Here is a 19,528-nt window from a genome sequence, read left to right as displayed (position 1 = left end):
TTCCAGTGATTTATACTTATATATTCTCTCAGCTTTAATCAATGTCTTGATGTAGATGACTCTCAATTCTACCCATCCAGCCCAGTTTTTATCTTTGCGTTCTTTTACAGTATGGCATAGTGAAAAGACCATAGAACCTGGCATCAAGAATCCTGAGTGGTAGAACTGGAATAAATCAGATTCAGGATTGACCTAGCCATTCCCTCTCCCGCCAAGTTGCAAGGGAGAGAAATTACAGACACATTGATTTCCCTAGGAGCAGGGAATGCCTTCCAAGAGCTTCCACAGCGTCCCCACCCCTAACCTTTCGCAGGAAAGCCCAACCTTGCAGGGGTATAAATAGGCACTCTTGAATCTTCCTGCTATAGCCTGGCCCTCCCTCTTTCCAAAATGGACAAGTCCCTCTTGCTGGAACTCCCCATCCTGCTCTGCTGCTTTAGGGGTGAGTCCCTAGGGTTGACAGCTGGTAAGAATCCTGAATTTAGGAACAGGTGAGAGCACTCATGGCAGAGGCCTTCTCATGGAAGTCCTATCGTAACAGAAACATGATGAGCTTCTGCTCTAATGTTATGCCTTCTACCCGGGGTATGTCATATCCCCAGGACCTTAACTAAAACTCTTCTCCCTTCCTTTATGGGGGGGGAAGAGGCAGATTAGAGAGGAATCGAGTGGATTTCACAGAAACTTTGAGATGGGGTTTGGAAAATGAGGTCTGCAGACAGTGTATCTTTTTTTTTTTCAACAGCATTATCTGGATCACTTTCAAAGAGAAAAGATGCAGGTGAGTAGAAATAGATAAGTGGTATGAGAAGGGGCAGGTCTGAGGAGGAAAAGATGGGTGGGGTGAGGTGAGCACCAGGGGCTAAAAAAAAAAATAAAATAGAAATAGACCTTGAGTTCCAACACTCAACAACCTCTTCCAGCAGGACAGAGCTGGGATGGGAGCTGATTTTAGGTTTGACATAATAACATTAGCATCAACGGACAAGGTCAGGAGTGAGTGTCAGTGAAGGGCAAGGAAAAGGGAAAGGAGGAAGTGGAATGTTGGATTTTCACGTGTTGCTTGGCCAAATCTAAAGCATGACAACTTCACGAATTTCAGGTTGTCCCCATTGTCAGATTCCAGGCACCCACAGGTAAGAGTCAATTAAGACTTTTACCTTAATTGTGCTACACAGAGTCAATTAAAAAGAAAGGAATGAAGCAGAAAAGCATGTGCACTTATCTTTCTCCTTCCGGTCTGTGCTGCATCCTATAGGAATAGTTAGATGAATCTGAGAAGCCCTGAAGAGGTGAAGAGATTTAGAAGGAGAGAAGAGGTGCAGAGATGCCCAGTAGGTGACTAGGCATTATGGGGACAGAGGTCCTGGAATGGCTCCAATTTAAGAGTACAGGATGGACCCTGAAGGGCAGATTATAACAACCCAATACAAGAGTAAATCTCAGGCACATTTCAGATGTGTTTTCTTTCTTTTTGCCAGTACAGCCAATGAAATAGCTGTTGTGAAAGATGAATTTCCTCGTAAGTATGAAGAGGACTTTTCCTTGTTCCTCCACCTTTCTTTCCCCTCCCATTTTTCAGGCTAAAATTCCTGAGACCATAAACCTCAGTCACTCTCGTGGCTTAGCGTACTTCCGCAGAGGAAGATGTTCACGCTTGATGGGCTCTGGCAAAGTCCTCTGGCTCCAGGCAGACTTCTAACCCAAAAAGGGAGAGGGGTTCTTTCGTGGTAGTGCCATTGTTTCTCAATTCTCTTTCCCCACTCTCCGGCCAAGTATAGAAATGGTTCAGTGTAGGATGTGCCACCTCCAGTTCCCGGGAGAAAACTGCTCCAGAGGAAGAGGAATATGCACAGCAGGAACAGAAGAGGCCTGCATGGTTGGAAGGATTTCCAAAAGTAAGTTGTGGGTTGGGGAAAAGAAGAATGGGCAGAGGAAGTAGACAGGGACATATCAGCCACAGGGGAAAGGGGAGACCTTACTTTACTTTTACTATAGGCAGTCTCACACCTGGGATGGCTGATTCCTTCATCCGCATCATATACCATAATGAAAATTAGATGGAGGTGGTCACTAAGGAGGGTGGGGGCCTACAGCTAAGGAATTAGTATTTTGAGGAGCCTGAAGAAAACAGAGGAGAATAAATCGAGGTGAGAGAATAGGTGTAATCTATGCCCAATGGGTAACAGTGAGTTGTTGAGAGGAGGGGGCTTTTGGTCCTTATGCCTCTTGTGCCTGTCTGGGTTTCCTTACAGATGGTTCTAAACTGTGGAAATAGAAGGGCCAGCGTCATCAGTAGACTGTGGCTGAATTGCCCTGGATGGTTAAGACCAGACATCATGATTTCTCTTTTTCCACCCTTTGTGCTAAATTGTCTCTTGGCATTTATAATCCTCACTTAAATCAGTGTTAAGATTCTCAAGAGAAACACCCAGCTTTGGCATTCCCTGAATTACTGTTCTCCTTACTGCCCTAACCCCAGTAATCACTTTAGACTGCTCCATCGCTGCATTTCTTTTGGGAAGCCCCCAACTTGCAACATCTTCCAGTTCTTAACATTTGAATAACGGAGCTTTGAACTACACAAGATTATCTCTATATATTGGTGTGGTCTGGAGAAAAGTTTTTTTCCAGAAGTTTCATGGCCAGGCTTTCTGATCTGTTTTTAATCCCTTCCACAGGGGACGGTACTCCCTGGTTAACCTTCAAGGACTGCCTAAAGAACTGTGCTGACGTGAAAGGCATAAAGTGGAGTGTCTATTTTGTGAGCTTCAGCTGCTGCAGGAGCCACGACCTGTGCAATGAAGACCTTTAGAAGTTAATGGTTCTTCTGTGACTCCAATTTCTGGGTGAGGTTGTTGCCTCAGCCTCTTCACAATGACTTTCTTAAAAAAAAAATCTCTCTCTCACACACACACACGCACACTACAGAAGAGGATTGCAAAGACATGGCTCCATCTTCTGCACATGAAAGGAAAGTCCCTCTCCTGTTCTAGTCTCTGTCTCATCCCTTAAAATAAGTAAATAAATAACCTTGAGAGCACGAACAAGATCAATCCATCCTGCAGGTTGCTATAAACCCTTGCGCTTTCACTGTATAGCCAGTTTGTTCAGAAAAGAAGGAAAAGGATAGTTTAATTTCAAAAAAGAATCCCTTCCTCTTTCCTCTGCTGCTTTCCTTCCTTCTGTGGCAGGGTATTTTAATATTTTTCACATTTTTTTCTCTCTGTGTTATCTTTCTTATCCCACTCCAAAGAAAGCACATAACTGTGGTCTGAAGGGATGGGGAGTAGCAACATAAAAAGAAGTGGTTCAAGTCTTCTTGGAGTTTGTTCATGAATGTTAATCCCAGGGTGAGGAGAAGATTGGGACATAGAAAGGAAGCTGCACCAGAACCATGAACAGAGAAAGATTGTCTGCCTTCTAGAATCAGATCTGTTTGGGGCTAGCGGTTGGAGAATAAAAGCAGGAGAAGTCTATGAGATTCTAGAGGTAGTACCTGCATCCAGCTTCCCTGGCAAACTCACAAGTACCTGCATCCGGCTTCCCTGGCAAACTCACAAGGAAGCATCAACCTCTAGACAGGGAACAACTGCAGGATACTTCCAGGGGACAGAACCACCAGCAGCAACACAAATATTCCCATGCCTGGAGCATGGCATGGAGGAAGCTGAGAACTGTGCGGTCTGAGGAAGCCATTTGAGTCTGGCCACTAGACATCTCATCAGCCACTTGTGTGAACAGATGCCCCGTGACCCGAGATGCCTCTCCCACCCTTACCTCCATCTCACACACACTTGAGCTTTCCACTCTGTATAATTCTAACACCCTGGAGAAAAATGGCAGTTTGACCGAACATGTTCACAAGGGTAGAGGCTGATTTCTAATGAAACTTGTGGAATGAAGCCCAGAAAGAGTGATGAATTATATTATATTATATAAAAATAATAATAAAAATATAAAGAAAGCTATCTTTCTTCTATACCCAAATTGTGTTTCCTTCTTTCTCTCTCCTCCAACCTCTTCCTAATTCCTTTAACAAACATGTGTTCAAAGCCTACTATGTTCCAGGTGCTGCTAGACCCTAGTATGTATACAGCATCATAATCCCTATCCTCATGGAGCTTAAACGAATGGGAAAGACAGATCTTAAGTAAATAATAATAATAGCTTCCACTTATATGACAATTACTATATGAGAGGCATTGCTATAAACACTTTTTATCTTCTGACTCAGTTACTCTTCACACAAATCTGAACGTCATACTACTCTCCATGTGTGTCAGTCAGAAACCAAAAACAGCACCAGTTATTTTTTACAGAGGCTTTAAAATTAAGAGGGGTTAACCAGGTATTAAAGGACACAAAAAGCCAAAGGGAGATATTGAGTTAACAAAGACAGAAACTGCAAAAAACAGCTAAAACCTGTAGGTCTAGGGAAACACAAGGAAAATGTTGGACGTCCATACTTCTAAGGTCTAAGGTAATTAAGGTTATTAGACCTTAGACCTTAGAAGTGTGGGGGAAGGAAGTGCAGCTGGAGGATCTCTTGAGCCCAGGAATTCAAGGCTGCAGTGAGCTATGATTGTACAGTGGCACTCCAGCCTGGGTGATGAAGGAGGATCCCATCTCTAAAATTAATTAATTAATTAATTAATTAAAAAGTGTGAGGGAGGGATCCCTTGGAACTGGAGTCCAAACATCTCAGGAACAAAGGACCTCTGTGAAAATAAAACACATACCTCTAGGGAAGGGGAACTGTTCAGATGGTGCTGGTATCTCTGTAGGGCACAGGAAGCTGGTTCTGAAAGTGTGGGGGGAAAACCATGGAACAAAACCAACTGTAGCTCTGAAGCCAACTGCCACTGCCCAGGTAAAAAGCTGCTGAGAGGAAGAGGAAGCAAACAGGAAAAGATGCATCCCTTGTCCCGCTTGCCAGTCTCCCTCCAGCACCCCCTATTGGCAGAATTTTTTTTGTTTTTTTTTTTGTTTTGTTTTTTGTTTTTTTTGTTGTTGTTGTTTTTGTTTTTGGAGACGGAGTCTCACTCTGTCGCCCAGGCTGGAGTGCAGTGGCTGGATCTCAGCTCACTGCAAGCTCCGCCTCCCGGGTTTACGCCATTCTCCTGCCTTAGCCTCCCGAGTAGCTGGGACTACAGGCGCCCGCCACCTCGCCCGGCTAGCTTTTTGTATTTTTTTTTTAGTAGAGACGGGGTTTCACCATGTTAGCTAGGATGGTCTCGATCTCCTGACCTCGTGATCCGCCCGTCTCGGCCTCCCAAAGTGCTGGGATTACAGGCTTGAGCCACCGCGCCCCGCCCTATTGGCAGAATTTAACAAGGATCTAGCTTGCAAAAACCACCATCGTAAAGCAGAATATAGAAGTGTGAACTTAAAACTGAGAGACAATCATTTAATACCAGTTCAATCATGCCTTTGACCTTTCAACATCTGTGCATACCTTTTTATGTGTTTGGACTCCATTGATCAAGAAAGGCAACTTCTTGCTTTTGCCTAAAGAGATGCATTATCCATACTTGTATGGATGCAAGTAAAGATACTCTTATTTTTTCTCTAAATAAGGACACAAGAGTCCTAAAGTCATCTCTATCTCAGAGTGATATTCTTGATATTCATTTCCATGCAATGTTAAATACTCTTGAAAATCAATCAATTCCACCTGTCAACTACCGTCAATAATTTTACGTAAAATAACAAAGAGATAGAGGAAAACAAGAAGAAAATATGACAAGAAAGGAAAAAGATATGCCTAGGTATCCAGTGTTTGTTTTTTTAACTGGTAATGAGGCTGCAAGCAATATTTATAACTTCCTTCTTCTGCTACTAATTCTATATTTTGTTTTCCACAACTAGAACCTCACTTGGTCAGCATTATCTATCTGGTGGGGTGATGAAAATCTTCATTCTTGAAAGGTTCAAATTTTCAATGGCCTGGATTTTTTTTTTTTTTTCACTTTCAGAGCTTTATATTTACTGTTATTGGACAGGAAGAATAAAGTAGCACTTCAGAGAATTTCCTGTATTCCAGACACAGTCATCTCTACCTCATTGTGCAACAGCCATCCAATTCCCTTTTAATAATGGGGATCAGTTTTCTCAGCCTGTAGAATAACCTCTATGCTTATATTGTGGCATGGAGGCATCAGGAGCCCAAAATGGTCTTAGCATTCAAATCAACTAAAGTATTGTTATGTTCCCTAGTGGAAGCATTTCTCCCTTAGTAACTAAGACTTCCAAATGAACAAAAATCAGTTGCAGGAATGGGAGAATTTATTCCCACTTCTACATCTTGATTCTTGGACTTGTGTACTCTGACTATGGGAAAAGCAGAATTATATATTAGTTGCTGATTCTGAGCATATATTGCATTCTAAGATATAATCTAATCTTTTCAGAGTGTTTGCCCCCAACTTATAGTTAAATTGAGATTTCATCCGACCATTCATTCCATTATTCCATCAGGCTGGTTGCTTCTGATGATGGGGTGCACGGTAAGATAAATGATTTCCATGGGCATGAACATATTGCTCTACTTCTTTGTGGTGAAATAAGTTTCTTGGGTGGAAATAATTCTGTGTTTAAAACACGTTGATGGAGAATAAAGCATTCCCTAAGTCCACAGTTAATGATGGTGGCAGAAGCATTATTAACAGGAACATCCATATCCACAAATATCTGTTTATTCCAGTGAGAATAAATTCTAACTATGAAGAAGTCAAGCTGTTAGCAACTAGCCATGAATTAATGTAGACCCATCCAGACGAAATGGATGAGACACCCTTGATTGTGGTTTAATGCTTGGGGAGTCCACTTCCCAGTTGTTGCCAGGATACCCATTTGTAAATGCCAGTTTCTCCTGTCTCAAATCAGTTCATTATTAAACAGAAAACTAATCCCTCATTTGCTTGTCTGTAAAGAATTTTATTTCTCCTTCACTTATGTAGCTTAGTTTGGCTAGATATGAAATTCTGGATTGAAAATTCTTTTCTTTAAGAATGTTGAATATTGGACCTCACTCTCTTCTGGCTTGTAGGGTTTCTGCAGAGAGATCCGCTGTTAGTCTGATGGGCTTCCCTTTGTAGGTAACATGACCTTTCTCTGGCTGCTTCCTATTCTTCGTGAATCACTTTTATAATAATTTTTTATTATCCAGGAAAACATCCCCAACCTAGCAAGACAGGTCAACATTCAAATTCAGGAAATGCAAAGAACACCATTAAGATACTCCTGGAGAAGAGCAACCCCCAAACACATAATTGTCAGATTCACCAAGGTTGAAATGAAGGAAAAAATGTTAAGAGGCCATAGGTGTTTTGTCACCACCAGGCCTGCCTTACAAGAGCTCCTGAAGGAAGCACTAAATATAGAAAGGAAAAACCAGCACCAGTCACTGCAAAAACATACCAAAATACAAAGACCAGTGACAATGAAACTGCATTAACTCTTGTGTAAAATAACCAGCCAGTATCATGATGACAGGATCAAAATCACATATAACAATATTAACCTTAAATGTAAATGGGCTAAATGCCCCAATTAAAAGACACAGACTAGCAAATTGGATAAAGAGTCAAGACCCATTAGTGTGCTGTATTCAGGAGACCCATCTCATGAGCAAAGACACATATAGGCTCAAAAAAGGGATGGAGGAATATTTACCAAGCAAATGGAAAGCAAAAGAAAGCAGGTGTTACAATCCTAGTCTCTGATAAAACAGGCTTAAACCAACAAAGATTAAAAAAGACAAGGAAGGGCATTATATAATGGTAAAGGGACTAATGTAACAAGAAGAACTAACTCTCCTAAATACATATTCACCCAATATGGGAGCACCCAGATTCATAAAGCAAGTTCTTACAGACCTACAAAGAGACTCAGACTCCCACACAATAATAGTGCGAGATTTCAACATCCCACTGTCAATATCAGACAGATCAACGAGGCAGAAAATTATCAAAGATATTCAGGACTTGAACTCAGCTCTGAACCAAGCAGACCTCATAGGCATCTACAGAACTCTCCACCCCAAATTAACAGAATATAAATACTTCTCAGCACCACATAGGACTTATTCTAAAACTGACCACATAATTGGAAGTAATACACTCCTCAGCAAATGCAAAAGAATGGAAATCATAACAAACAGTCTCTCAGACAACAGTGCAAACAAATTACAATTCAGGACTAAGAAACTCACTCAAAACCCCATAACTAAAAGAAAATTGAACAACCTGCTCCTGAATGACTACTGCATAAACAACAAAATCAAGGCAGAAATAAATAAGTTCTTTGAAACCAATGAGAACAAAGACACAATATACCAGAACCTCTGGGACACAGCTAAAGCAGTGTTTAGAGGGAAATTTATGGCACTAAATGCCCACATCATGAACTGGAAAGATCTAAAATTGACACCCTAACTTCACAATTAAAAGAACTGGAGAAGCAAGAGCAAACAAATTCAAAATCTAGCAGAAGACAAGAAATAACTAAAATCAGAGCAGAACTGAAGGAGATAGAGACACAAAAAACCCTTCAAGAAAATCAATGAATCCAGGAGCTGGATTTTTGAAAAGATTAACGAAATACATAGACCACTAGCTAGATTAATAAAGAAGAAAAGAGAGAAGAATCAAATAGATGCAATAAAAAATGATAAAGGGGATATCACCACTGATCCTACTGAAATACAAACTACCATCAGAGAATACTATAAACACCTCTATGCAAATAAACTAGAAAATCTAGAAAAAATAGATAAATTCCTGGGCACATACACCCTCCCAAGACTAAACCAGGAAGAAGTCGAATCCCTGAATAGACCAATAACAGGTTCTGAAATTGAGGCAGTAATTAATAGCCTACCAACCAAAAAAAATGTCCAGGACCAGATGGATTCACAGATTAATTCTACCAGAGGTACAAAGAGGAGCTGGTACCATTCCTTCTAAAACTATTCCAAACAACAGAAAAAGACAGACTCCTCCCTAACTCATTTTATGAGGCCAGCATCATCCTGATATCAAAACCTGGCAGAGACACAGCAACAAAAAATTTCAGGCCAATATCCCTAATGAACATCAATGTGAAAATCCTCAGTAAAATACTGGCAAACTGAATCCAGCAGCATATCAAAAAGCTTATCTACCACGATCAAGTCGGCTTCATCTCTGGGATGCAAGACTGATTCAATATACGCAAATCAATAAATGTAATCAATCACATAAACAGAACCACTGACAAAAACCAGATGATTATTTCAATAGGTGCAGAAAAGGCCTTTGATAAAATTCAACACTGCTTTATGCTAAAAATACTCAATAAACTGGGTGTTGATGGAACATATCTCAAAATAATAAGAGCTATTTATAACAGATCCATAGCCAACATCATACTGAATGGGCAAAAACTGGAAGCATTCCCTTTGAAAACTGGCACAAGAAAAGGATGTGCTCTTTCACCACTCCTATTCAACATAGGGCTGGAAGTTCTGCAGGGCAATCAGGCAAGAGAAAGAAATAAAATGTATTCAAATAGGAAGAGAGGAAGTCAAACTGTCACTGTTTGCAGATGACATGATTGTAAATTTAGAAAACCCCATTGTCTCAGCCCCAAAACTCCTTAAGCTGATAAGCAACTTCAGCAAAGTCTCAGGATACAAAATCAATGTGCAAAAATCACAAGCATTCCTATACACCAATAATAGAGAGATAGCCAAATCATGAGGAACTCCCATTCACAATTGCTACAAAGAGAATAAAATACCTAGGAATAAAACTTACAAAGGATACGAAGAACTACAAACCACTGCTCAAGGAAATAAGAGAGGACACAAACAAATGGAAAAACATTCTATGCTCATGGATAGGAATAATCAATATCATGAAAACGGCCATACTGTCCAAAGTAATTTATAGATTCAATGCTATTCTCATCAAGCTACTATTGACTTTCTTCACAGAATTAGAAAAAATTACTTTACATTTCATGTGGAACTAAAAAAGAGCCCATATAGCTGAAACAATCCTAAGCAATAAGAACAAAGCTGGAGGAATCACGCTACCTGCCATCAAACTATACTACAAGGCTACAGTAACCAAAACAGCATGGTACTGGTACCAAAACAGATATATAAACCAATGGAACCAAACAGAGACCTCAGAAATGACACCACACATCTAAAACCATCTGCCCTTTGACAAACCTGACAAAAACAAACAATGGGGAAAGGATTCCTTATTTAATAAATAGTGCTGGGAAAACTGGCTAGCCGTATGCAGAAAACAGAAACTGGACCCTGTCCTTACACCTTAAACAAAAATTAAATCAAGATGGATTAAAGACTTAAACGCAAGACCTAAAACCATAAAAACCCTAGAAGAAAACCTAGGCAATACCTTTCAGGACATAGGCATGGGCAAAGACTTCATGACTAAAACACCAAAAGCAATTGAAACAAAAGCTAAAATTGACAAATGGGATCTAATTAAGGAGCTGCTGCACAGCAAAAGAAACTGTCATCAGAGTGGGATGGTAAGGGTGGGAGGGTAAGGGTTGGAGGGGTGTGAGGGAGGGATAAAAGACTGCACACTGGGTACAGTGTATTCTGCTTCAGTGATGGGAGCACCAAAATCTCAGAAATCATCACTAAAGAACTCATCCATGTAACCAAACACCACCTGTTCCCCATAAACCTATTGAAATAAAAAACTAAAATTAAAAAAAGTTTTGCCTTAGAGTCTATATTGTCTGATATTAGTATAGCCACTTCTGTCTTATTTTGATTACTATTTGCATTGAATATTTTTCCATTCATTCCCTTTCAACCTGTGCATGTTCTTGGATCTAAAGCGAGTGTCTTATATACAGCACATGGTTAGGTCTTGTTTTTAAAATTCATTCTGCTAATCTATGTCTTTCAATTGGGGAGTTTAATCTTTTTACATTTAAAGAAAATACAGATAGGAAGGATTTACTTTTGCCATTTATTTTGTGTTCTGTTTGTCTTTGTTTTCTGCTGCTATAACAGAAGACCACAGCCTGAGTAATATATTTTTTTCAAAAAAACTTATTTCTCATAGTTCTGAAGTCTGGGAATTCTAAGATCAAGGGGCCACATCTGGTGATGGCATTCTTGCTGTGTCACATCATGATAAATGGCATAACATGGTGAGAAAGTGGGTGTGTGAGACAGAGAGGAAATCAAGGCACACTAATTCTTTTTAACAGGAGGCTATTCCTGCAATAACTAATCAACTTTCATGATAATGGTATTAATCTATTCGTGAGGGTAGTGCCTTCATGATCTAATCACCTTTTAGAGGCCTCACCTTCCAATACTGTTACATTGGCAAGTAAATTTCAACATGGGTTTGGAGGAAACATTCAAACCATAGCATTCAGCCCCTGGCCCTCCCAAAATTTATGTTCTTCTCACAAACAAAGTACATTCATTCCATCCTAATAGCCTCAAAAGTCTTAACTTGTTCCAGCACCAACTCAAAAGGCTAAAACCCAGAATCTCACCTAAATCAGATAAGGACGAGACTCAAGGCATGCTCCAACCAGAGGCAAATACTCATTCAGCTGTGAGCTTGTGAGATTAACAAGTTATGTGCTTCTAAAATACAATACTGGGACAGGCATAGTATAGAAATTCTCATTCCAAAGGGGAGAAATACAAAGAAAGAAAGGGGTAACTGGTCCCCAATAAGTCCAAAACCCAACAGGGAAATTATTAAGTCTTAAAGTTGGAGAATAATCTCTAACTCCATTCTGAGCACACTAGGTTTGGTTTATCAAGGCCTCAAACATCCCTTCCACTATGGTTTTGCTGGGTTCAGTATACCCAGAAGCTTTCATAGACTGGAGTCTCATGCCTGTAACTCTCTCAGGCTGGTGTTGCATACTGACAGTGCTACAATTCTGTGGTCTTTGGTTGGCCCATTCCAAAGGCTTTTAAACTGATATCAATTCAAGTTCAATCACATACAATAACTCTACTCCTTTATAGTTCTGCCACTTTATGTTATTGATCTCATAAATTATATCTTTCTGTATTGTGTACCAATTAACATAATTTATAATTATTTTATTCATTTTCTTTTAATCTGTATAAAATAAAAAGTGGGCCGGGCGCAGTGGCTCACGCCTGTAATCCCAGCACTTTGGGAGGCCGAGGTGGGCGGATCACGAGGTCAGGAGATCGAGACCATCCTGGCTAACACAGTGAAACCCCATCTCTACTAAAAATACAAAAAAAAAAATTAGCCAGGCGTAGTGGCGGGCGCCTGTAGCCCCAGCTACTCGGGAGGCTGAGGCAGGAGAATGGCGTGAACCCGGGAGGCGGAGCTCGCAGTGAGCCGAGATCGCGCTACTGCACTCCAGCCTGGGGGCAGAGCAAGACTCCGTCTCAAAAAATAAATAAATAAATAAATAAATAAATAAATAAATAAATAAATAAATAAATAAAAAGTGGAGTTACAATCCAAAATTATAATAATATCAGTTTTGATATTTGCCCATGTATTTGTTTTTACTAGACATCAGTATATTTCCATAAGGCTTCAAGTAACTCTCTAGCATACTTTTATTTCAACTTGAAGAACTTCTTTTAGAATTTATTGAATGACAGGTCTAGTGGTAATAAACTCACTCAGCTTTTATTTATCTGAGAATTTCTTACTTTTTTCCTCACTTTTGAATAACAGTTTTATCAGATACAGAATTCTTAGCTGACAGTTTTTTTCTCTTTCCATTCTTTAAATATACTACCCCACTGTCTTCTTGCCTGCAAAGTTTCTCATGAGAAATCCACAGATAATACTACAGAGGATTTTTGTGTGTGTGCCAAGTTACATTTCTCTTGCTGCTTTCAAGAGTCTCTGTCTTTGGCTTTCAACAGTTTGATTATAATGTGTCTTAGTATGGATTTATTTAGGTTAATCCTATATGGAGTTTATTGAGCTTCTGGATTGGTAGATCCATGTCCTTGCCTCAGACCTGATCTTCCTCTAGCATCTCAGAGCAACCCCAGGACCTTGCTCTGACTACTTGCCTGAATCCCCAAACCCCCAGAAACTCCCGACCCTTCATATCCTTCTGTATAGACAACCCACATCAGCCTGCTGACCAAGCCCCATTTACCCTCCTCCTAACTGCCCTCCAAACTTTCTAGCCTCAGACAGCCTTGAAGGTACCATGGAAGGCACTATTATGCATAAAATAGAGGAGTTAGGCATAGAAGCCATATAGTCAGATGCCTTGAATTTACACAGAAGAAACAAGACTCAATTAAAAGATCAACCCAAATAAAGGTGGAGGAAGACCCTGATGCATACTCTTTCCGTTATCAGGCCAGAGACCATGCTGGTGGGTGAGGGAACCATGGAGTATGAATTGGGGGTCAGATACGAATTCTGAGTCATTTCCTTTCATTAGTTCAGTTCCTGCCACATGCCCGGCATAGGCATAACTTACTGAACTTGGTGAAAGGAGCCCTATAGCCCTGCTCCTATGGCTTTGCCTCGCCTGAGTCACCAGGATGTCAGTCTCTGAGGGTGAGAGGGCTTTCTTCTGAGTCTCTCCCTCCAGGCTTATTTCAGCTTGCCAGCCTCCTGCATTCCACACCCTCAGTGTGACGGTAGCACACCACCTTTGGGAGTGACGAGCATAGGGATGGGGGATTCCTGCAAGCCACCGCCAAACAGCAGTTCTGGAGCTGTTTCCATGGCTGCAGCTTCAGCAGATCTCCTCACTTGCCCTTCCCACTGCAGGTTGCTGGGACACTGACAAGTCAGGCTGGAGAGGAGGAACTGGATGCTGCAGCTCCCTAGCTGTGACCTCTGCCTGTCCTCCCTTGCCTGAGAAAGCCTTTGTGTAAGGCACATGAGAGTGATAGTATTGACCTTTGGTTCACATAAATTTATTATAAAAGTGATTCAGGAAGAATGGGAAGTGGTACTACCCAACATGATATTGTGGGATCCATTATCTCTATATTCCCAGACCAAGAGTGATCCAGGCAGACGCTCACCCCGTCTGCCAAAATTAAAAGTGCTGTATGCTATGACTGATGACAGATCGTTGAATACATTCTTTTTTCTTGTTTTCAACAGTAGCTTAGATCCCCTAGCCAGGGTAGATGTCAGAAACTTCAGGCTTCAAGAGCCACTCTCAGAGGTCACGTGCCCAGGGAGGGCAGTGAGTTAGGGTCTACAGCTGATGCTCTGGTATGGGAAGGGAAAGAGCCTAGCAGTGGGGTGGCTGCAGGAGCGGCCTGATAAAGGTCAACTACCACTAAGACTTAGATTTGGCTTGCATGTTGGAGTGGGCAGGAAATCAAGAACAGTTTCTTCTAGATGTCCTTTGGAGTCAGAGGCTCAGGTTCAGAGCAGACTATCTGGTTTTTCTTGGTGAGTGAGCAATTAGGACATTCACTGAGCTTTACTGTTGAGATTCAGTGCAACTAGACTCTGATGTAGAATTCTGAGTTGCCACAGACTGAGGAAATATCTAGAGAATGCATAGAGATTCCAAGAAGCTCAGGTGAAATGTCTAGAGAGCCTCTCCTAGTATCTCTTCCTCTTTTCTAGAGTTCCCAACTCTTGGAGATTTGCTGGTAACTCAGAAGTGCCATTGTAGCTGTTCCAAACTTCTAGGAAAAGGTAGTCTTCTGTAGGTTGTTGAGGAGTGAGGAAGTTGTGGATAAAAGGAAGGAGAAAGCCTAGAGGGACTGGTCAGTGTTCTTGGGATATAACCTATTCTGCACCCAAGTCCAAGTCAGACAAAATTTCCCAAGCTGTAACACATTGTGACAGGAAATTTATCACTCAGTTGTTTCCTGAGGCCCCAGATGGTGTAAACTCACAGATCACACTCTATTAGATGAGAAGGTCAAGAACTCCTTCACTTACACCACAGTGAGTGGAAGGAACCAGGAACCAGGCAAGAGAATGATAGAGAACATCATGCTCAGAGGAAGGGAAGGCAAAGCAGTGCCTGATACTGCCTTACTGATTATCTACTGTACTGATTATCTTAATGATTACTGATAATCAGGAAATTCTTTAACTGCTATCAAGATTTCTACTGCTTGCCCTCCAAGGGTTTCACATGCTGCTGCCATTGCTGCCTCTATCTCTCTTTTCCTGCCCTCTTTTACTAGCAGTGCCTTTGCTATCTTGTTCAATGAAGTCACTTCCTCACTGAATCCCAGCTGTGGGGTAGAAGAAGTAGAGAACTGGTTAAGAACAGTTCCTTTACCTCTATGCGGAGGCCATTTAAGATGAGAAGTTTCTTATCATTTAGACACTCACTTGTCTGAATGTAAAGCAGGAACTTTGGGGGAGGTTTCCAATGCATCAGATAAGGAAATGACCTAGAAACCATTGCACTGCGTTTCACAAAATTTTATGCATCTGGAAGAACGACCATCCTGCCACCCCTTCCCCTGCATATGTAGCAACACATACACAACCACCTTGCTGATTCCTCATTTACTTGGGGGATGTAATAAAATGTGATCCTCTTGCTCTCCCTATTCAAACAGAGAGAATAACATAGAAATCTTCTGTCTAAAATAGTAGTCTTCCCAACGCCAAAAAAAAAAGGTAGTAGATTCAAAACTTCAGCTCAGACTTTGTGAAGTCAGTCATTGAGTATCAAATTACAGAGGTTTTGCTGCTTAAAAGTGTAGGACCCATGGTCTCATTCTTATGCCCCTGAACCTCTGGGCAGGACTTGAAGCAGGAGGATAAATAATTAGGACCAAGTAACATTAAGCCTGTTAATGCAAATTTCATCCTCACAGTTGATGGGCTTCTATTAGGTTCTAATTTACTCAGCAAAATATTTATCCCTGTAAATTGATGTTTGCATTTGGTATAAGCCAGTTTCCAACTGGATACCTCATGATGGAAGAGGCGTTGTCTCACCTTGTATTGCTGGGAAGCTCTTAAGAGGAACAGAAGTCCAAGAGCTGAAACCAATCCTTGCTCCTTGCACAATTTGGAGAGCGAAACCCATGCTAGTCTGTCCTCCTGAATAACATTCCCCCCCATGCCTGCAGCAATGTTTATCAATTCCTTGCTTTGGAAGTAAAATTCCATGAGTTACTGAGTACCACTCTCAGACTTCTGGGAAGTGGACAGGCCTTACCTTATTCCTGGGTTCATTCCTTCAACAAGTGTGTATTGGATGCCTGCCAGCTGCTAGGTATTGAGAAGTGGCTTGAGGTACTAAGAATACTACTTATAACAAAAGAGACAAGTGAAAACAATGGTGTTTTGAATAAAGATTCAGAGACTTGGGGACAGAGGAACAAAGCTAGGACCTGGGTTATATCCACAAGAGGGTCACCTGAGATAGATTTCACTTTCCTTCTCTTTCCATTGGACTGTGGAGTCATATTCAACGTGTAGTTTGCATTTTAGTTCTGCCTTTGTCAGCTGCTCAGTAAGTCTGATACATTTATACATCCCTGAATGATAGGACTGTTGGAAATAGAGAAGCTGGGCCCTGCTAGTTAAATTCTTTACTGAGACCTGTGTCATGGCAGCAGCATCATATTTGGGATAAAACTCCCTACAGTTTCTAGCTCTGCCACTTAATGAGACTTTGAGAAAGTAACTTGACCTCCCTATGCTTCATGAGGTTGTAGAAAAAATAAAATGGATAATGTGCATAAATGGCTTAGGTCAGCACTTGGCACAAGAAAGTGCTCATTATCTATTTAATATTAAAATTATAATCATAATAAATTTTATTATATCAAGAAGGACAGTTGTTGAGTCCCAGAGAGTGACCTGTTGTAAATGAACCAGGGCTCGTGATGGAAATGAGATGTGCAGTCATAGCATTGAAGTGAATCATGAGCAAAATAAGACTAATCTTTTCCCTCAAATGTGCTTGCAAGAAGAGCGCTTTGAAGGGGGTGTTTTCAGGAAGTGTAGAAACTGAACTCGAAGAGGAGTATTTTGAACTGCTGCTGGATCAAACCACTGAAACGTACAGGCTTATCCTCCTTTGAGGCAGAGGAGCAGCCAAGCATAAGAAAGAGCCTGTAGGTCTGGCCCTAGATCCTTCCTGTGGGTTCAAAGCAGCTAATGCCTTGGGGTAGATGGCCAACATTTATCAGCCTGGGAATAGAAACCTGATTTCATAGATAGTATTAGAGAAAACATACTAACTTTCTGACCACCTCTGTAGGAAAAAAAAATCTTTACTTATATGAAGAGATTAAATGATTTTTTCATTTAATTCAACAAGAAGAAGAGAGTTAATAGTTAATTCAACAAGAAGAAGAGAGAAGAAATACTATGTTGGTTTTGTAACAAAAAGACTCAAACTCTGTAAAATATTTGAAGAGATTTATTCTGAGCCAATTGTGAGGGACCATGGCCCACGACACTGTCCTCAGGAGGTCCTGAGAACATGTGCCCAAGGCGGTCGGGGTGCAGCTTGGTTTTAGGCATTTTAGGGAGACATGAGACTTCAATCAAAAACATTTAAGAAATACATTAGCTTGTTCCCAAAAGGCAGGACGGCTTGAGGTGGGGGCTTCCAGCTTATAGGTAGATTTAAAAATGTTCTGGTTGACAATTGGTTAAGTTTATCTAAAGACCTGAGATCAACAGAAAGGAAATGTTTCGGTTGAGAGAGAGGGTTGTGGAGACCAGGTTTTACTGTGCTGAGGAAGCTCTCAGCAGACTTCAGAGGGAGTAGGTTGTAAAATGTTTCTTGTGGGCTTAAAAGGGTGCCTGGCTCTTAGATGATTATTTCCTAGGTCTTGAAAGAAAGAAAAAGTGGGGGAAAGGGGATTCCCTATAGAAAATGGATTATTCCCAAAAGAAATATACTTGTTGCAGGGTAATTTCAAGATATGGCAAGAAAATATTTTTGAGGTTAAGCTATTTTGATTTCCTTCCTTATTTGTTATGTGGCGTGCCAGACTCGGGTTGGAAAGCAGGCCACATTATATAGGGTTAAATCAAATCCCTCTGGTGAGACTTCATGGTTTGTAGGGCGAACTCCCCTTAGCTAGGATTTGAGCAAGATAAAAAAAAACAGAGTGAAGTTCTCAGTTTGCAGGAAAGATAAGAAGGCTCTCATTCTGAACCCAAGCTCAGCCTTGTCAGGAGGTGCTGAAGTAGGTCCGGCCGAGCAGCCAAGGGCCTGCGGGCAGGACCTTAGAGGCCTCTGAGACTGGGAGAAGTTGTAACAGGAAAGGTTTATTTTATTTTTATTTATTTATTTATTTATTTATTTATTTATTTATTTATTTATTTATTTATTTTTGAGACAGAGTCTCGCTCTGTCACCCAGGCTGGAGTGCAGTGACCGGATCTTGGCTCACTGCAAGCTCCACCTCCCGGGTTTACGCCATTCTCCTGCCTCAGCCTCCCGAGTAGCTGGGACTACAGGCGCCCACCACCTCGCCCGGCTAGTTTTTCTGTATTTTTTAGTAGAGACGGGGGTTTCACCGGGATAGCCAGGATGGTCTCGATCTCCTGACCTCGTGATCCGCCCGTCTCGGCCTCCCAAAGTGCTGGGATTACAGGCTTGAGCCACCGCACCCGGCCAGGTTTATTTTATTTTTGATGTGATTTTTCTCTTTTGTGTCTTACAGTAGCCATCCTGATGCTAGTAAAACCTGGGTAGCTCTTTGTTCAGGAGTGAAACAAGATTTGGTACAGAAAAAAAAAAAAAAAAAAAAAAAAAACCTAAAATAATATAGTAATAAACAGGGTTTGAAATTTAAAATCTGATGATGCAACATAATTGCAGCCTCTTAAGTTGGGGAATTATTTTGAGAAGGGATTTTCCAAACTCCTTTTACCTTTCACCTATTATATCAACAACTGAGCCTGAGACACACATATCAAAAAATAGTCCCATGATTTAGAGGGGTTACCTTCAGCCCATTAGTCTCTGAAGCCTCAGTGGCTCTATGTTAGAAAGAGAGAATGGGAAGAGGGCGGATGAGTGAGTAAAGATAGCAGAATGTCAAAATTTCTCAACCATTTGTGTCTGATAGGTGGAGAGAAAGGTCACTGTCCTGACTGAAGAATTTATTCTGATTACAAGAATTGAAGTTTCTATTACACAATGGGGGCAAGAAAGACAATACTTGCAAATCGGAGAATTCACTGGGACACCTTTTATTACTCCTTTGCCTAATAGTCCTGTTCATTAGAAAACTGTAAGGACGCAATAAGACAAATGAACAAGCACCCAATCCTGCAGGGTATGCCCCCAGGTGGAGAACCCCGCCCAGCTAAGACGCTACAGAAGGAAGAGCATGGGATGGGAAGTGTAAGAGGGCCACTTTGACTGTCAGCTCAGACATCCCAGCCAGTTAAGGAAGTGGAGGCTGCAGCAAAGATTTTTACATTGTTTAGTCCTTCCATTTGCCTTCCTTGAACTCCACGGCTTTATCGCAAGAGCCCTGATGGTGGCTGCTTCGTGGTCTTTTTGGTGACAGAATGATGAATTGCTATCACCTCTCAAG

The 19,528-nt window shown here is 41.2% G+C and overlaps 1 protein-coding gene across 1 annotated transcript; it reads left to right on the top strand.

The window, feature by feature from the left end:
• The first annotated feature begins 390 nt into the window (after window positions 1-390).
• On the top strand, window positions 391-3,041 carry PATE1 (prostate and testis expressed 1). Its single transcript, XM_010352995.1, has 5 exons — window positions 391-442; window positions 746-781; window positions 1,487-1,526; window positions 1,777-1,898; window positions 2,682-3,041. The coding sequence occupies exons 1-5, from the start codon at window positions 391-393 to the stop codon at window positions 2,813-2,815; spliced, it is 384 nt and encodes a 127-aa protein (XP_010351297.1). The 3' UTR covers window positions 2,816-3,041.
• The last annotated feature ends 16,487 nt before the right edge of the window (window positions 3,042-19,528 follow it).

Source organism: Rhinopithecus roxellana, chromosome 15 (assembly GCF_007565055.1).
Source record: "Rhinopithecus roxellana isolate Shanxi Qingling chromosome 15, ASM756505v1, whole genome shotgun sequence".
NCBI lineage: Eukaryota > Metazoa > Chordata > Mammalia > Primates > Cercopithecidae > Rhinopithecus > Rhinopithecus roxellana.
This window is presented reverse-complemented; position numbering and strand designations above follow the sequence as displayed.